An 18,594-nucleotide genomic window follows, 5' to 3' on the forward strand; every position below is an offset into this window, starting at 1 on the left:
AATTTATAAAGTTGCTAATTTTTGAAAGAAGCTTTGAGATTGTTGAGCTTTATGTTAGTTTATTTCAATTTTCGCGAAGAAGATTGAAAGAATTAAAAATTTTTTCAAATTAAAAATGATACGGTAAAACGAATCCCTTTCTATTCCATATTCGGCATACAGTAGTAGATGATGTTCGCATATCGACCAGTAGTAAGTCATGAGTATATTATCGTAAAAATATATCATAAAAAAGTAGAAGTAATATAAGTTATACAAAATTATAAAATCACGAAAATCGTGAATTAGAAATTCGTTTCCAAAAGAATAAATATTAAATTTTTCTATCTTTGCAATTATTTTTCTTTCCGAAAGAGACGTGTAATGTGCATGAAAATGAACGACGATCTTATTCAGTCGCTGAGTTTTTCACAGTGATCCGTTTTTCGCACGGGCTTTAAACACTTCGTGGAATCGATTACGATTAACGCGACGTGACGGTGTATCAGTGTAACGATGATAAGGCGATACTTGTCGCGAGGTGACGATAAGAGATGGCAGGTAGAACCGGACGAGCGAGAAATCAATATAAACGGGATTCGCGGGGTCGTGGGGATGACGGGGTTGCGCGACGGAGGGTGGTAAGGGCATCCTCCCGCGTTGAGAGAGAGAGGCGGCCACCGAAAGCCGATTGCAGCACATTTTACCAGCCACGTTGGCGAAAACGACGGAAAATGCCGTAGTCCCGGTGGCGGCAGCCGAAAGCATCCAGTGAAGACCGTCTCTCGCCTTCTCACCCCTGCCCTCCGCTTCCTCTCTGTCCGGCCTCCACCCTTCGGTTCCTGCTCTTTTCATCGCGATCGCTGCCCCCGACTCGCGTGTGGGCGCGCGTATTCCACCCTCAATGGTGAATCAATAATTAAGGTGACAGTGCAGTGGTTGCGCGATCGTGTGCCGGGTCAAGATGTCGGTGAAGGTGAGTCTCCGTACGTGCATCCGCGAATGCGATGCGAGCATGGCATATATGACGGTTCCGGTATCCCTGACGTGGGATTCCCGGCTGACTGGTCAGCAAAATAGCTTCAGCTGAGCTGACCCGCTGATAAAACGGTCTCCCTGCGTTTTGCTGGGAGTGCTGTTGTTATGTAACGCGTACGATTTCAAATATTGATATCCCATGGCATATAGCGACAGAGGGAGAAAGAAAGAAAAGAAAAGAGAGAAAGAGAAATTGCGGAGCTTAGCGAAGCTCGTATCGTTTTTTTTTTGTTTGACGTTTCATTATCGTCGATAAGCATTAATGATCGTAATTCGTAGGTCATGGCTTATCACGCACGCATTTGCGATGAATTGCAAATCGGCATTTATCTTACCTTGACCTAACGCGTTTTCAGTGCGTAAACGTGATTAATCGAATGCGATTACTCGCGATTAGAAGATGCGACGTATCTTCGTCTGCTGTTTCGCGCCTAAATACACGCAACACGCGAGGAGACGTGATTTTCGCGTGCGGAGCACAATGATTTAAATTCTTTCAGGTTTTCTATAAAAAAAAAATCCGAAATAATATCCGCGCGACTGCGAACGATCTTCGCGACAATTAATATGAAATATTTATGTATATTCCGAAGCAAATCTTTTATGGCGAAATAATTATCAGATTAATGTTTTCTGAAGCACGATCGATTTTTCTTCGTACAATATTTATCAGAACATCGTTTTCCTTCTGTTTTCACGTGTACACGACGTGTTATGTAGCCCTGCGCAGTTTTAGTTCTGTGTGACGTTGTGCATTGTGCCTGTATTAAAGTCGACTGCGATTTGTTGATCTTATTACGGTATAATGTCTGCGCGGACGTCGACTGTCGCATCAAGCCGCGAAATATTTTAATGGCAATAACGGCGTCATAAGTGTCCGTTTCCTGCCGCAACGAGGCCCTTCGTCGAAGACGAAGATAATCCGAGGGTGCTCGCGCACGCAGAACACGCGTGCGCGCGACGCGCGCGTATTCCGCACGCGGCGCGTGCTTTTCGGCGCGCGCTTACGCACGCCGTCGTCAGTGTACGTATTATTGCGTACAGGCGGTTGTACGAGTAGTCAGCGCTTAATCACCGGCGCTGGTACAACAGACACGCATCGCTTGTTCCGCCCTTTCTCGCGCGGAGCTTCGGAAAAGCGAATCGGAGTAAACGCAAATTGAGAGTGCTCGCGAAAGTACATCGTTCTTTGATTTGACGCTTTTTAAAGTGACCTAAAACGAGTTTCTCTCCTTTAATATTTGCCAATTTTTTTTTCTAAGAAATAAGTTAATTACCTAGTGTTAGATAGAAGGGCCGCATTAATTGAAAACTGATGTGATAATTTGCAATTATTTCTTATGCGTTGTGTGCGCATGTAAGTTGAAGGTTCTCCGGCGTTTTCTCTCATCTGTGGAATTATCGATGAAGATATCGATCTTCGGTGAAAATTTGATTGCAACTTTCACTTCAGGCAACTTCTCAAACGTTAAACTTTGAATTTTTAATGAATACAAAAATTACAAGTTTAATGCAATCGAATTATTAGACTTTTTGAAATCTATCTAGTTGAAACTTAATTAGTACTTTTAATGGAAAATAATTACTATCGTTGATAATAGATAAGTAGATATACTATTTATAATGTCAATATATGATATAATAGATAAGTAGATATACTATTGATAATGTCAATATATGATATAATGAATCAATCGTGCAGATAATTCGTTTTTAAATATATTTTAGAACACATCACGTGTTTTATAAGGGATTTAAAAACAGTAAAAATATTATCATTCATTTTTTAACCCTTTTCTAATAAAAAAATCCAAGTACAAAAAGCTTGTGATTTAGAATATATTTACTTCAAATATGTGACTTTGCACTGAAAATAAATCTCATAAATCGAGCGCTCGCTGTATAATGTATTCAAATTCCGAAGCGCATTTTTCCAACATCTCTCTTTTGGCTTATCACAAATCGGAAACGTTTGCACACAAAATATTAAATGTTTGCCAGACATTTCCTCTTTCGTCGAGGGACAAAAAGTGAGATAACCAACGTGACACTAGCGATCGAAGCATATGCAATGTGTGTTTGTCAATCTGTCATCTGCTTTCGCTTACGATGACGTAAATGCTACTATCAGCGAATCTCATCTTCAACAGAGATTGCAGGTCAATATGCGTACTTGACGGACGAGGACTGAGGCTCGCATTCACTCGTTTCTCGTTTGAGCATAATATAGTGGTTTGTAATATTCGCCAGGCCATGTGTCACACAACGGCCAATATGATTCTCTGCAGCGTTCTCGGCTGAATGTCGAGTAATTTGAATTCGTGCGAATTACAATCGATAACTTTAACGAGAGCTCTCTCGGCGTTAAAGGATAAACGGTCTGTTAAATAAAATAAGCGTGTCCCGATATCATTCGAGCGCGCCTTTAAAACGTCGACATTCTAACTTGTAGAGTCGAGGACGAGTCGTATTTTTAGTACGGTCTAAAATCGTAGCGTTGCTGCGAAGTTCGCGAGTGAATTTTGCAACCTCAGCGAAGCGCTGGACCACGGGGATCGAAAGTGCAAAAATTCGCCCATTTGAGGATTGTCAAAAAGTGATCATTTTACTTAATACTAAACATTATCCGCCGACTCGTGACGTCGATTGCGATCTTCAAGTTAATTTAGCTTCTTAGTTTCCTGGAAAAATCCGGTTTTGTTTGAGATTCGAGGAATGAGTTAACTGCGAAGCAAAGACTGAAAATAGACGAGGATCTTACGTTGAAACTTGTGACGATAACAATATATTTACAGTCGAATGATTCAGGGATTAGAAAATAGTAGACTGCTATTCCAGAGTATTTAATCGCGATGCGACTGACGTTCCGTGGATTTCATTTCCGTGTGATCGCAATGTGGTGCACGGGTATCGTTTTACATGAGTGCTAATACTGCGTTGTAACGTTTGAATTGAGACCATTGCGCCTATTGTACTTCCACTCGACAAACTGTGTCATAAAAACAAACATCTGCTATGCAGATGCGGATCAGCGAAATACAAACGTAAAGCGTGCTCTACCGCGGAAGCCGTGTTCTCTACAAAAATTTTTCGCGGTGAGTTTCATTGTAATCGACACACATTCTCAGTTCATTTTATCAAAGAAAAAGAAGATAAGACATTTCGAAATGCTTGAGCCAAAGTTTTATAAACTTTAAAATCATGAATTACCTCATATTTGTGATTAAATTTGATTTCTAATTAGATTCTTTGTATGTTGATTGAGATTTGATGATCTTCCTTCTTTTTAATAAAAGATACAACGACCTCTCTCTCTCTTTTATCTTTCTGATATATATGTATATAATTACATCACGAATTAAAAGTAATTGTTAAAATTTAATTTTTATTTTAATCAAATTATAAATTTTTCTTAAAAAAATTTTAATTTAACATGTATTGACTAAGAGATTTATTATCAAATGTGAAAAAAATTCTAAGAAATTAATGTCCTTCTACGAAATGTACTTTTAAAAAAGTGCTTACAAATTTATTTAAAAAATCTGCTATTAAAATTAAGATCAGAGATTCTTGAATTTCTAGTATGTTAATATTTCACAGAAATTATTTCACGCATGAAAGAAAGATGCGTTATATATAATAATAAGCTAATAAATGAATATTTTTTTATGTAAATATTACTAGTAATTTTGAAAGTGAAAAATGATATATCATTAAAAAAGTAATTTAAGTATAATGTCATTGATATCTAAAATAATATGGAAAAAATAATTATGTCACGCAATATAATGCTTTAGAATTAACGTGATTAAATTAATAAGTCATAATTAAAAAAGAAGTACCGAGTACTGAAGAATTTTTTTTTACAAATAATCAATTTCAGGACAAAATCATATATATGTAAAAAAAATATCTCAATGACTTAAAGAATCAATATCATCTGAATCGATCTCTAATCATTATGCAAAAGTATGCACATGGCTTCGCAATTTAAATAGTTACGTTATCGCGCATAATTTTACGACATAGTCATAGATTGCGAATGCGTCGTACATTCTGTTTCTTTGAGATTATTGCGTTTTGTTCTAGTCTATTTTAGTTAATTAATAAGTGCGTTTTCATAAAACATAAAGTGTTCATTTGTCTCCTTCTCTCTCTTTTTCTCTATTTCTTACAGATATTTTATCTGTTATAAAATTTGTTTATGATTTATAATTTATAGATAATAAATATCTATATGTGTAATATTTATGACATAAGTTTAATAATATTTATTCAAATTTATCTTTCTTATCAATAAAGATATTCATAACATGTCATAATTACTATTGATATGTGTTTTCTTTTGCACATTAATTTGTAATCTGTTTTTTAATTTCCGCAAATGCGGAAGAAATAAATAAATTTATATTTTTATTATGTAAAATTAACAGTGTCTATATTCTTTGAGAGGCTATTAAACTATTACGTCGTTGTTTAATGAACCAACAAGAGAGGCAAAGTTATACACGGTCGCATAGCTATTTACGACTAACTAATTGTCTTATCTTAAACATACACGAGAGGCATACTTCGCTACTTTCTTTATCACTGTTTGTGAAAATAAAGTCTTTGTTGTACTAAAGAAAATATTGAACTTTTTCGAAATTTGTTACGATTTCGTCACGTCGTCCATATTTACTTTTTTCATATAATCTCGGTAAAACCGTGCCAGATGTTTCGACGTGCGCAAATTTAAAGATCAAACGCTTTATTTGTTATTATAAGTCTTCCCAATGTGCAGCGTATATAAATTGGCGTGTACGTTCGATATAGCTCGTATGTACGGTTTTAAATATTACTTAAATTGCTTTAATCTGACGTCAAGGTTTTTGCTCGCAAAATGTATTTTCACGTGATTGTTATTCAGATGACGAGGTACAAACAGGCCGAATTCGAGGATGAAGACAGCAGCAGCATCGGCTCCGTCGCCCTAAATAGCGAAGGCATCAGTACATCCGCCACGCATATAAGATATCATACGGTGAGCGTTTCCAGATTAATGTAAAATTTCCATGTTAATTAAATGTTTGTAGCAAAAACAGAAAGCGAGAATAAGTTTAATTTTCAGTTCACGCATTTAATCGAAAATATATTTACGTTATTCGGTATAACATAAATACGCTGCTCAAAGGAGGGCATTATTTAATTTGTTATTAGAACATTTTTCGATTTTTATATTCTTCAAAAAATATTTTACAAAAATGATTATATTTTAATATTATAGTTTTAAATCAATAATATGAGATTTATAGAATGGCAGCTTTGAGATGCTGATCGATATGATCTTATCACAGGGTACAACAATGTGGAAGGCGAGAAGTATTTTGGAAAGATGCCTTCTCATAATTTGCGGTGTTTTGCTGTTAACAATCTTGGTACTTGCCATTGTGATCAGCAGCAAAAATGGCTGGGACGACGCTCAGATTCTTCACGTCTCTCACGAAGGTAAAAAAGATAATTATAATTATTTATAACAATTAAGACCTTGATGTTGCAGTAATAATTTAAATAATTGCATGTTTGGTGTTATTTATTTTTTAATTTATTTCTATGAGATCTAAACAGTAAAACATTTAATTAATTAAAGTTAACTCTAAGCGATATTGAACCAACCGATTTTAATCCATAGTATCACGGTTTTTTACTCTGGACATTGTCTTATTCTGATCTGTAGTTTTATTTATAGTGTAATTAGAGAACAATTATCATGACTATTAACAACAATTAATTTTAATTCTGATTAAGTCTAATCAACGCTAATCAAAACGTTAGTGCATTTATTTCTTGCTTATTATGAATTGTCGCAGATGGCCGCACGCATTGCCTCACGGAACAGTGTGTAACGGTGGCGGCTTCCTTAATTAATAGTATAGATTATTCCGTCGATCCATGTGATGATTTCTACGAGTACGCATGCGGCGGCTGGAGAAAGAAAAATCCCATTCCGGATGGGAAGAACGTGTGGGGCACGTTCGGCAAGCTGGAACAGGATAATCAACTGGTCGTCAAGAATGTTCTGGGTAATCATTAGCGTAAACGCGCGTAATTCGCGAGCTTAATGAACCTTTATGTATTGTACATACGTATCTATTAAGCTGTCATTTCATTTTGCGCACAGAGAAACCGCTTAGCGAGATGAAATCAAAGGCCGAGAAGAAGGCCAAGTATTATTATTTGTCCTGCATGGATGCGAATGAGACGATCGAGGCGCTTGGGGCGAAGCCGATGCTGGAATTGTTGGAAAATATCGGCGGTTGGAACATCTCTGGCAAATTCAACATCAGCGCGTGGTCGCTTCAAAATAGTATGCATATTCTGCAAAACGTGTACAATATGGGCGGTCTATTCTCCTGGAGCGTGAACGAGGACGACCGTAACAGCACTAGACACATAATTCAGGTACAAGCAGATTACAATAAATTTGACTAACAATGTGTGGATGTGTGTGCGTAAGAGAAATATCGAAGCGTAGAATTCTCTCCTAAATTCTGACGCGAACTATAGATCGTCAAAACGTATTAGACAAGTTGATTATTATCATTTTTTTTCTCTGTGCAATACTTGCTTTAATTGTAATAATAGCGATAATTACAGTTTTTGTTCCTGTTATTATCGCTATAGTATTGACGTGTAATTAGAGCTCAGCGGTGAATTGAGTCAATGTGATTCACATTATCATTATTACATATTATATACATATATATATATATATATATATATATATACATTTTTTTAAGATTGATCAAGGAGGTTTAACACTACCAACTGCGGACAATTATCTCAACGTAACTGAACATGGCAAAGTCTTAGCCGCCTACTTGGACTACATGACGAAGGTACAAGAGTAATAATACTAGCACACGTTTATTGCCGCGCGATACGTCGTATTGCCTTGAGGGCTAGTCGAGTACAGGTACTCGTGCACGTTTTCAGATCGGCGTGCTCCTAGGTGGCGAAGAGAATGTCACGAAGAAACAGATGCAGGATGTAATTGATTTCGAGACGAGGCTCGCGGAGATTACTATACCGCCTGAAGATCGCAGGGACGAGGAGAAAATATACAATTTAATGTCGTTAAATGAAATGCAACGTAAAGCACCTTTCGTACGTTTGACATCTTTTATTCTATATCATATATTTTGATTACGTAATATTGCAATTATTGCGGATACAATCTGTGATTTTCCGCTGTTGTAACGTTTTCTTCGACGAACTGATATAATATTTGATATTTGATATCTTATATATATTCTCTATCATACCCTGCACCATATCTTCTTAATAAACATAAAACGTTTGTGGACACTTTTCCAAACAGAGTAATTGCTCTTTTTCAAGTAAAGGCTGGTCGATCGACAAAATCGACAAAATATGATGGTAATATCTTTATGTGTTTAGATGTCGTGGGTAGATTTCTTCCAAAACGCCACACGTCTCGTGAACAAGAAGATTAACAGTAAAGCAATGATCGTAAATTTTGCACCGGAGTATTTCATAAAACTGACGAAAATCGTGCAGGACTATAATAAGACAACTACCGGAAAGATGTACGTATACCTGCGAGGTACATCAGATGTGGCACAAAGTGCGCGATTTTTGTATATTTATAAAGTTATTAGTCTCATCGAAAAAAAAGTGTCAATCTTTTCCTTAAATTTTTCTTTCCACAGAATTCTGAATAATTATCTGGTTTGGCAGACCGTGAGATCCTTGACAGCGTTTCTCTCGAAACCATTCCGCGAGGCTTACAAGGGCTTGCGGAAAGTTTTGCTCGGCTTGGAAGGCCACGAGGAGCAATGGCGTTATTGCGTCAGCGATGTTAATAACGCCATGGGTTTCGCCATTGGCGCGATGTTTGTCAGAGAGGTTTTTCACGGCAAGAGTAAGCCCATGGTTAGTTTGCATTAGTGTCCCGATTCGAGAAGAAATTAAATAAAATTAAATTTAATAATTACTCCCTTTTTATCAATTCTTTTATTGTATAAAACAAAGAGTTAACAAATTTTCAAGATAAAATAGGAAATAATAATTCCTTTTTATTTTAAGACGTTAAGATATAATTTGAGATATGTGTTTTTTAATTTATAAAGTAAAATGTATTTCGATTCGTTTTGATTATTGCTTCTAGGCGGAGGAAATGATCAATGAAATTCGCAACGCATTCACGAAAAACTTGAAGAATCTAGACTGGATGGACGCAGAGACGAGAACTTCTGCCGAGGAGAAAGCAAACGCGATCACCGACATGATCGGCTTCCCGGACTTCATTCTGCAGCCCAGCGAACTCGATGAGCGTTACAGGGATCTGACGATCAGGCAGTACGAATATTTCCAGAACACGTTGCGCGTGAACAAGTACAGTTTCCGTAAAAATCTCGAGAAACTTGATCAGGTGGTGAATAAGACCATTTGGATAATGACACCGCCGGCCGTGAATGCTTATTACACACCTACCAAAAATCAAATAGTCTTCCCTGCTGGTATCCTTCAGAGTCCGTTCTACGACATGAAAAATCCCAGTAGTTTGAACTTCGGCGGCATAGGCGTGGTTATGGGGCATGAATTAACGCACGCCTTCGATGACCAAGGTATGATTTTAAAGTTTAAGTTATAAGCGTTATATTCTTATAATAGAGAATAAAACAGATTACTTGATACGTAAGTGAGTTATACAATTATCACGAGTAAGAGTTTATTTCAAATCGCAAAGATACGATTTATATTCAAGCCAATATTTAAAAGAGTCCTTGGAACATTTTATATTTATGTATTATATAAAGAAATTAATTTAATAAGAGTTTATTTCAAATCGCAAAGATACGATTTATATTCAAGCCAATATTTAAAAGAGTCCTTGGAACATTTTATATTTATGTATTATATAAAGAAATTTTCACGCTCGTATATTGATTGCAAAATTTATATCTTAATAATTTTTTCATATTTCGCATATGCATATATTTATTCTAACTCATTTATTTATTCAAAAATAATTTTACCTTTATTACTAGTTACGTATTTGATTAATATTGGGTAGGTCGACTGTACGACTTGCACGGAAATCTGCATCACTGGTGGAACAACGCTACGATAGAGCGATTTAAAAATAGAACCGAATGCTTTGTGGAACAATATAACCATTATCAAGTACAAGGTCGAAATATAAATGGCCGACAGACGCTGGGTAATTTTATTGATTACAAATAATTGCTTAGTGATGATGGAAGTATCAGAATTTAGACCGATCGATTGTAATGTACAGGAGAGAATATCGCCGACAACGGGGGCCTTAAGGCAGCGTTTCACGCTTATCGTTCGATGTTTAAGAGCTACGAAGATCAACTGCCGCTACCCGGTCTCAATTTGACGCATCGTCAACTATTCTTCCTGAATTTTGCACAGGTTATTATAAATAATAATTGTGACGGATATATTAAATTGATGGAGAAACGACTTTTACATTTAATTTAATATTTTCATTAAAAGATGCGAGGTTTAATCACACGAGAAATGTCCATAGATTTGGTGCTCCTCCATAACGGCCGAGACGGAGATTCTTCAAATCGAGAAGGATACTCATAGTCCGCCGAGGTACAGGGTGATAGGACCACTTTCGAATCTGCCAGAATTTGCGACGGAATTTAACTGCCCTAAGAACGTGAAGATGAATCCGGTACATAAGTGCGAAGTGTGGTAACGCCTCCTGTTTATCCTAACTGATTCATCGAGGACAGTTTGGTTGAACTTGATTTTCGGTGTCGTGGGGAGAGCGCTGTGGCTTCCATGTGCCGTTGTGTAACGGAAGACACGTGTCTGGAACATAGGACTTGCTTCGGGCATCGGACTATGTGTGCATTTTTTAATTCCTTCACATATCACCGTGAGAATAACTACTTAAATTTCATAGATCTTCTATCAGCGTATGATTTTATCAAAATGTTCAAACGTGCGATCTCGAAGGTAGTCAGGAAACCTTTTTCACACCTTTGACACCTTTTTCAGCCGCGGAAATTTATTTGCTAATTTCATATCAGTGTCACTCTCTTATCATTTACTCTGACATTCTATTTCAGAGTTAAAAGTTTATTTAAAAAAATCTAAGCTGGCGATGATTATTCTTCGAACCTTTTTACTATTTTTTTTTGTTCAACTATCTAATTTGTGGAATTAATAATTCACACTAAATTCTCAATCAGCAAATAAAGACTTATACGAGTTACTTAGATCGTGCGGAATATCATACGCATTTTTAATGTCATAATGACAGAATCCACTAGCGTTTTAAACTTATATATTGAGAAAGTTTTTATTTTATTATATAAAAACTACTTATTTTACTAGACGGAGAAATCGGTCGTTGAAATTGTGGTAACGCGACACGATACTCTATCGCTGATGTCAAGGAAAGTATTTTTAAATGTGCTTAATTGTGCTAAATATTTTTCTCCTGTGCCACCTAGCATACACTTGACATTTAAGCGAATCGGAGACCCGACTTTTCCGTTTGGAAAGACGTCTCCGGAAATAAAAAATAATTCAAAAAAAGAAATAGTGGAAAGATTTTATTTCGTGAAACTACGAATACTCTTTAAAATCAGAAATTGTCTTTAGAATTTCCTTCGGTGCTGAAGAGGCTGTAAAAAGTAAAAAGAGATTTCACATGCGATTTCTGATTACATAAAATGAATATTTAAAATAAATTTTGCAGAAATTAATGATTTTCAATTTAATTTGAGTATTATATTTTTTACGAGATGTGATACTATCACGAGATGTGATACTATCAGCTGTACTTGCATAAGTATTGTTTACGAGACGTTGTTTGAGCTTATGCCTACACAGAATCAAAGTATAATTCTATATGTACTTTCTCTTTGTTTCGACTTGTATTATAATATTAAAGTATTGTATAATTGTATGCAGAAGTTTTTAATATTTTATTGATAAAGATTATACGGCATATTTGTAAATAATGTGATTTCTATCGAGAAGCTTATGCATCTGTCACAAGGATGGCGTAGACCTTTGCTTGTTAGCATTAATTTCCTTTTTGTAATTTAATAGAAAATGAAAATCTCAACGCAATAACCAGCCATGATCCGGAGTTCATTCAAAATGCTAAAGTTTTGTTGTAAATCTTTCATTCTTGTTACTATATTTGCTCAGTCATTGGCTCCAATTATTGCTGTGAACATAATACGAATATTGCAGCTCGAGTGAGTCTTGCACATTTCAAAAGAGATGCCAATCAAAATCTGACCTTTTTTATTGCAGAGTGAAAATACAAGTCCACGCAGCATCATTTCATACGTGAAACAGAGTATTATAGGTAGTCAAATCTTTTATTGTATATTGAATAAGGTACACTTATTATCCATGCACGTAACCAATTTATTTAAGGTCTTGCGATCCCAATAATTATCGCGACATTCATACGAACCGCAACAGAGCGGAAAGAAGAATATCGACAACACTAATTAAACACGATTACGCTTAACTTCGTTTTAAGTTGCGCCATCAAACATTGAGAAAATACGTTATTCTCGACGGAATGTTGTAATGTTAATCCTAGAAGAGTCCACGAACCCTATACGATTCCATACAATCATTACTGAATCACAAATGTCATAAATACATTTCTCTTTTTATTTTTCTTATTGAGCAATAAGGAGATCAGAGGAATTTAGTTTGTCGGGATCTTTAAGAAGAAAATCTTTAGGCAGAAAATAATCAAACGTACTAATACATTTTTATGCTCGAGGGGAGTGTGGTGTCTCGTAAGATAGAGAGATACTATAGAGGTCCGTTGGATATATCTAGGATTAAATCTAGGGTATTAGCATTAAGCTCGTCAGATTTGAAAAATCGACGATCCAAATGCGGAAGCGGGGAAACACTGAAACTGCGGTGCATTCGAATCTACGATTCCTTGCCGTAATTCTCCCGTTCTCGCTCTCTCGCTTCCGCATCCCCTTGTTGGAGGGTCATAGGTGGCAAAGTACCACGTAAAGAGAAGCCAAAGTTTCTTTAATTACAATTGTAAGATCCATATAGGCCTTAAATATATGACGCCGATGCATAATGCATTTGTAAATGTCTGTTGTTTATAATTGTGAATAATGTCTTGTAACAATGAGAGGAGCACGTCGTTTCTGCGGTTATAAGATATTGTTGCGCGTTGTATTTTAAGATACAATTCGCGCGTGGTTTTACGTAACGCAGAAAGAGTGTATCGATCGATGACGATGTTCGCCATGATTATTTTTCTGTATTGTATATTATGTACTATGCTTATATACATATTATTATTATTATTATTAAATTAAAATTAAAGAAACGGAGCAAATCTTCACGCTCACTGCTGGCATTATACTCTAATTACATCCTTTGCATTATTTATTTTCTTCTAAATCAGTGTGATGTAACGTTTCAGAAAAATATTTATTCGTATTACAACATTCTCTAATGAATATTTCTAAGTAGTCTTTTTCTACAGATTTTCATCTAAATTGAATTTATTAGAAAAATATGCGTAAAAATAATAATAATTAATGATTAATAAGACAGTGTGCGCATTGTTGGACATAACATTTTGATCATGTGTGCATATAATTTTTAAAACACTAAAGCTAATAAAGATGAGACATTGATGTCATGGTTATCTTACTTGTTAAAAACTTGATGTTATTGTTGATTTCGACATTCTTGGATATATTATATATTTATTGCCATAAATACTACATTTTTACCATCGATTAATTTGTATTGTAACGTTCTGAAGAAATTCTGGATTTTTTATATTTCTAGATAACAATTGTAAGTTAAATTTCCGACGCCATTTGAATCGTGATTTCATTTCATAATACGTCTTCATTACGTTTAAATTGTTATCGCGTGTGCCCAGCAATATCAAATTAGAATTTTTCTTCTTGAATTTCCGCGCGTGCTGTTTATACCAAACGTTCTCCAAAATGCAGATCAATACACTGATAATCATCATCATGAGGAAGAACCAATTAGTTAAACGAATATGCATGTATTCGACTGATTGGAAACTGTTCGATGGATGATAATTGGATTGGATATAAATTTGTTGTGTGATCCACTTCTTCTCAAGATAATTCAATATCCCAGCCGAATGCATACGTGTTAAACTATAAATTGCAAATATTTCTTTATTAAGAATGAAACAGAGAAATTGCATATTAATTAATATAACGGAATGTTTGTTCCAACTATATTGCACATTTCTTATAATACAAATAAATTTATTATTCATGTATAATGAATAATAAATTTATGGTAAGTACTAGTTAAATAATTTTAATATAAATGACCGATAGTTTTTTAATTTAAATGAATTAATTGATAAATTAATTATCAATTTTACTTATTAAAATTTATATTTCTTCTGAAATATTATCGCTATTTTGACATGAAAATAAAATTTTTATTTTAATAAATCAAGTTTTAATTAAGCACATGTATGAAATTGAGAAAATGACATTTACTATCTGTCAATGAGTCTACGATGTTGCGCCGTCCTGCCATGCAAAAATGCCAGTCTGACACTCCAATAATCGTCAGGCAGTTGTATGATGTCACACTCGTGCTGAACTCTGCGATAAATTGGTAGAAATACGGCCGGTACCTCCAAATAAGCGAAACCTGGACGGCATAATTCCGAAGCGAGAATCTCGCTGTCTCTCATGTTGGGGCAGTCATAATTCAACAATTCTTCCCATTCGGCCTGAAGGTCGCTTTCTAGCAATTTATCCTGTTGAATATTATTTTAATTAATTCCCTCACGGCACGTGATGTCTTTTATTACATTATTCGATATATTAAACGATGACATCGCGGTTGATGTAACGGTCGCATCGTAATAAATTCTTGAGTAAGCGAAAAAAATAAAAAAAATAGTCGAATGTTCATACTGTATTCTCCAACTATCCTCAACTACTTCCTTCCGCTTATTCTTCTAATATTTCGAAATAGTTTACATTCTCTAAAGCTTTCAAAGCTATCATTTTGCAAGTCTCTCTTTGTGCTTGACATATTAAAATAGATTCATGATATTATTCGAAAATAGCATTATTACTTTTGTTCTAGTTTCTCAACATGAGAAAGCGTATTTTCCTGAATTTTAAGAGAACACATCTTCTAACCGAAACTGCAGATGCATCGTTTATATTTATACATTTTCTTTGTCTCTATTTTTACCATCGTAAAATAGGTATATGCGGTGCTGTCGTTTCTAATACAAAGCGAGTGTGTCTTTTTCTTCGCCACGTCTTCCAGATTAGTCAGGGAAACGGAGTTTTCTTTATTCATTAGGCAAGAAGTAAGAGTGCTGCTGAATCCGCATGACATCAACATTCCCGTCACCAGGGAGCACAAAATTATTAATCGAAGAGACAAACTTCTCGGCATTTTCTGAAACCCTAAGTATGCAATCTTTAACCGTTCTTTTCCAAAGAAGACTCTCTCTTTGAATACAATGCGAAGTAGAATTTGTGTAAATGAAATTATAAGAGTATCATAAAAAATCAATTTTGGAAAAAAAATCATTGTATATATTATACAATACTTAATTTTTAATGTTGAAGTATTTTTATCAAATTATCTTATATCTTATCGTTTCTTATCTTATCTATTCATTTCGCACTTCATGCATTACCTTGAAAACACAAGACGTGAAGAAAATTAAAAGACAACGAGGCGAGCTCGTCATCGCACTCCTCATAGTTGATATACACGAGTTTCTTTATGCGATATATTCCCCAGATGCTGCATGCGATGCATATGATAAATATAAAATATGCCAGCCATAAGCTGCGGCTAAAGATGTTAACGTACCACCATTTTGTGTCAATCACACCTTCTGATTGAACAAATAGAGCATATCTAAAGGATAAAAATTACAACTTGCAATAATATTTCAGATAAATACGATTTAATCGTTATTGTATCCGAATAGAAATTTGGAAAGGTGTAGTTCTCGAAAATTTACCGAAAATAGATGTAAATTGGAACTTCTCTTTTTAAATGGAACAAGATCGCGTTGCGTTTTACTTCGCGATAGTATCACAATCGTAATTGTATTATATATGCCCATCGTATGTTTGCGGCGTGTGCGTGCAGTGATAAAAAAGTTTCCTCCCGATAACGATCGATCGGAAGACTTATCTTCGTGCTCCCCTTCCGCTTCTTTCCTCCCCCGCGAAACAGCTGGCACGGAGGAGAAATTGCGAAAGCGAAATCAGAAAGTTATTAACTTTCCAAGATACAATCGCGGGAGCATATATCCTGATAGACCGGTGCCTAAACCGGAACGGGTTAATGACCGGCGTTAAAACCACCAGCTGAAGGAAAAAGCTTATATCGCGCGCGCGTTCGCGGGTAGGGGAAGAAAGGGGGTGAAAGCTCGCGATAAGCACGGGCGCGCGTCGCCTCACGCGCTCCCGGAGGAATGTTTGCGTTAAAAAAAGGGGGACGAAAGGGGGGGGGAAGGGTGCTAAAGTAATAATTCGACTTACGAATTGGTCGTGAACGGCGTACTGTAGGTATAATAGCTCATGGTATGCATGTACATCGTCATGGGCATCAGTAGTGCGTGAGTATCTCCATTCATCATTTCATTCGTCGCGATGAACGGCTCGCTCACTTTTCGATAAATCGTTCTGCATTTTCGTCGAAAAGACGCCTTTATTACGGTGCCGCGCAACTCGCACGTCCAACACACCAACCCCCAATCCCCCTCGCCGCCGCTGCTGCCGTCGCCGCCGCCGCCGCCGCCGCCGCCACCGCTGCCGCCGCCGCCGCCGCTGCCGCCGCGGCAACGTATCCCTTGTCCCTCGCCCTACCCGCTGCCCATCTACCCATCCTGATACTATACTTATACCTGTCTAGACGAATGAATCATGCGAGTATTTTGACCCACACCGGCGGCGTGGGTGTGGGTGGTACGCGGAAAATTGGGCAGGTTCTACGTACGGCTTCGTCACACATACCCCTTTGAAGAAGCGTCGCCATGAAAATTGTTCGTGTAAATCCGCCGTCAGGGCGGTATTACGGTCGCTTTGGCCGTGCAGGCTGACGAGAGGGAGGAAGTAGTCCGTTGGCATTTAGAGATAATTTTGCGCGAGAAGCCCCGCATCGACGTAGGTATCTGACTCTCAATGACTATCAGGAATCTATATTTATACAGGAACCTCGCCGAAATACTTCGCGAATCCGCTGCCAAGGTTACTTACATACATCGGCCATAAATCATTCTACACAGCCAAGCGGAGAAATCTATTTCTCCCTGCTGTTAAAGCGTGTACGAAGAAATACTTAAAATAAAACTAAATACGCGGAATAAAAATCTACCATTCGATCTTTCGAAGAAAATTCTAAATACTTGAAACAAAGGTACTTTTTTTGTCGATGGATTTTGGGGAAGGTAGAAAATACTAACTTGAACTTTAAAGTTTCTTCTAAGATCGTCCAAATGTCTCCTATAAATCCTGTGACCTCGTTGTTGTTATCATTTATGATGATGTACGGATGCATCTTGAAAGGATATTTTATAATTAAATGGCATTGCTGCCATTGACATTTGACAATTAATCCGATTAATTAGCCCGATTTTCTAAGAAAATCACGTCAAAAGAAACCAATACTCACAGGTTCCGTGGCAACGATGAGGGTCTTTCCGCGCAAATCGTTCACTACGTTAACGCTACAGAAAGCAGTATCGTTCGATTTTAGCGCCTCGAGCTGTTCGAATTCCTCCGTGATCGCATTCCAAAGTGAAACATGTCCTGGATGATCTTGTATTAAGAAGCTTTCCTTCGCGTTCCCTAGAAGTCTGATGCACATTTCCGTCGCGGCATACGGAAGTATCATCTACAACGATTATTACGCGATCGTCAAAATTGGAGCGAATGACAAGATTGATGTCACTTGTATATAAAAACTAGTAGTTAAAAAGTAATGATTATTTAAAATATCGAGAAAGAACGAGATATCTATTCACTGCACCGATAGTAAGAGATATTCCATCGTGGCGACTCCAATATTTCGCTGCATTTATTTCTGGCGAACACTTCCAGCTCTATTGCGCGAATAAGATGGAAATCGTTCCTGTCTTTGCCTTTTGTCGCGTAAATGTAGAATAATAATTGACAAGTTTGACAGGAAAGACGAGCAGCTTTTGTTGTGATTGTACTGTGTCAATTATCGATTTGTAAGCACGAAGAAAAATCAATGTGCCATATACACATATCTGGAAGTACGCTTTTTAAATAGAATTATTACAATATGTATGTTTACCATTCAAGAATAATCTCTTGATATTACAATCGTCGTAATAAATTATTGTAAAAGATTGTCAGATCTTCGAGTTATTTCCTGAAAATTGTGCGTGCGTAACTGGGAATTCCCAGTAATTTAATTTCGATGAGAAAAGATTAAATACTTATTAAGCTCCTCTTTCCTGCATTAATGCGCGATAAGGAGATTTCAGATAATATACGTCAATTTTATTCA

The 18,594-nt window shown here is 36.4% G+C and overlaps 2 protein-coding genes across 7 annotated transcripts; one reads left to right on the forward strand and one right to left on the reverse strand.

The window, feature by feature from the left end:
- The first annotated feature begins 593 nt into the window (after positions 1–593).
- On the forward strand, positions 594–13,254 carry LOC105457044 (endothelin-converting enzyme 1). Of its 6 annotated transcripts, none has more exons than XM_011701459.1 (14): positions 2,030–2,440; positions 4,039–4,112; positions 5,927–6,040; positions 6,354–6,504; positions 6,867–7,079; positions 7,178–7,458; positions 7,797–7,895; positions 7,993–8,163; positions 8,458–8,606; positions 8,730–8,952; positions 9,188–9,647; positions 10,097–10,243; positions 10,322–10,461; positions 10,580–13,254. In XM_011701459.1, the coding sequence occupies exons 1-14, from the start codon at positions 2,422–2,424 to the stop codon at positions 10,754–10,756; spliced, it is 2,418 nt and encodes an 805-aa protein (XP_011699761.1). In that variant the 5' UTR covers positions 2,030–2,421; the 3' UTR covers positions 10,757–13,254. The 6 variants fall into 6 exon arrangements, with proteins under 6 accessions (XP_011699762.1, XP_011699761.1, XP_011699763.1 ...); XM_011701461.1 differs by having other exon boundaries at positions 2,030–2,374; positions 3,019–4,112; XM_011701463.1 differs by having other exon boundaries at positions 2,030–2,374; positions 3,813–4,112.
- LOC105457043 lies at positions 11,827–17,976 on the reverse strand. Its single transcript, XM_011701458.1, has 7 exons — positions 17,731–17,976; positions 17,522–17,616; positions 16,599–16,742; positions 15,740–15,966; positions 15,283–15,503; positions 14,571–14,836; positions 11,827–14,213 (listed from the first exon to the last, which is right to left on the reverse strand). Exons 1-7 carry the CDS (start codon positions 17,950–17,952, stop codon positions 13,805–13,807), a joined length of 1,584 nt encoding a protein of 527 aa, XP_011699760.1. The 5' UTR covers positions 17,953–17,976; the 3' UTR covers positions 11,827–13,804.
- Between the last annotated feature and the right edge of the window lie 618 nt (positions 17,977–18,594).

This window comes from Wasmannia auropunctata, unplaced genomic scaffold (genome assembly GCF_000956235.1).
Source record: "Wasmannia auropunctata unplaced genomic scaffold, wasmannia.A_1.0 LD335400.1, whole genome shotgun sequence".
Taxonomy (NCBI): domain Eukaryota; kingdom Metazoa; phylum Arthropoda; class Insecta; order Hymenoptera; family Formicidae; genus Wasmannia; species Wasmannia auropunctata.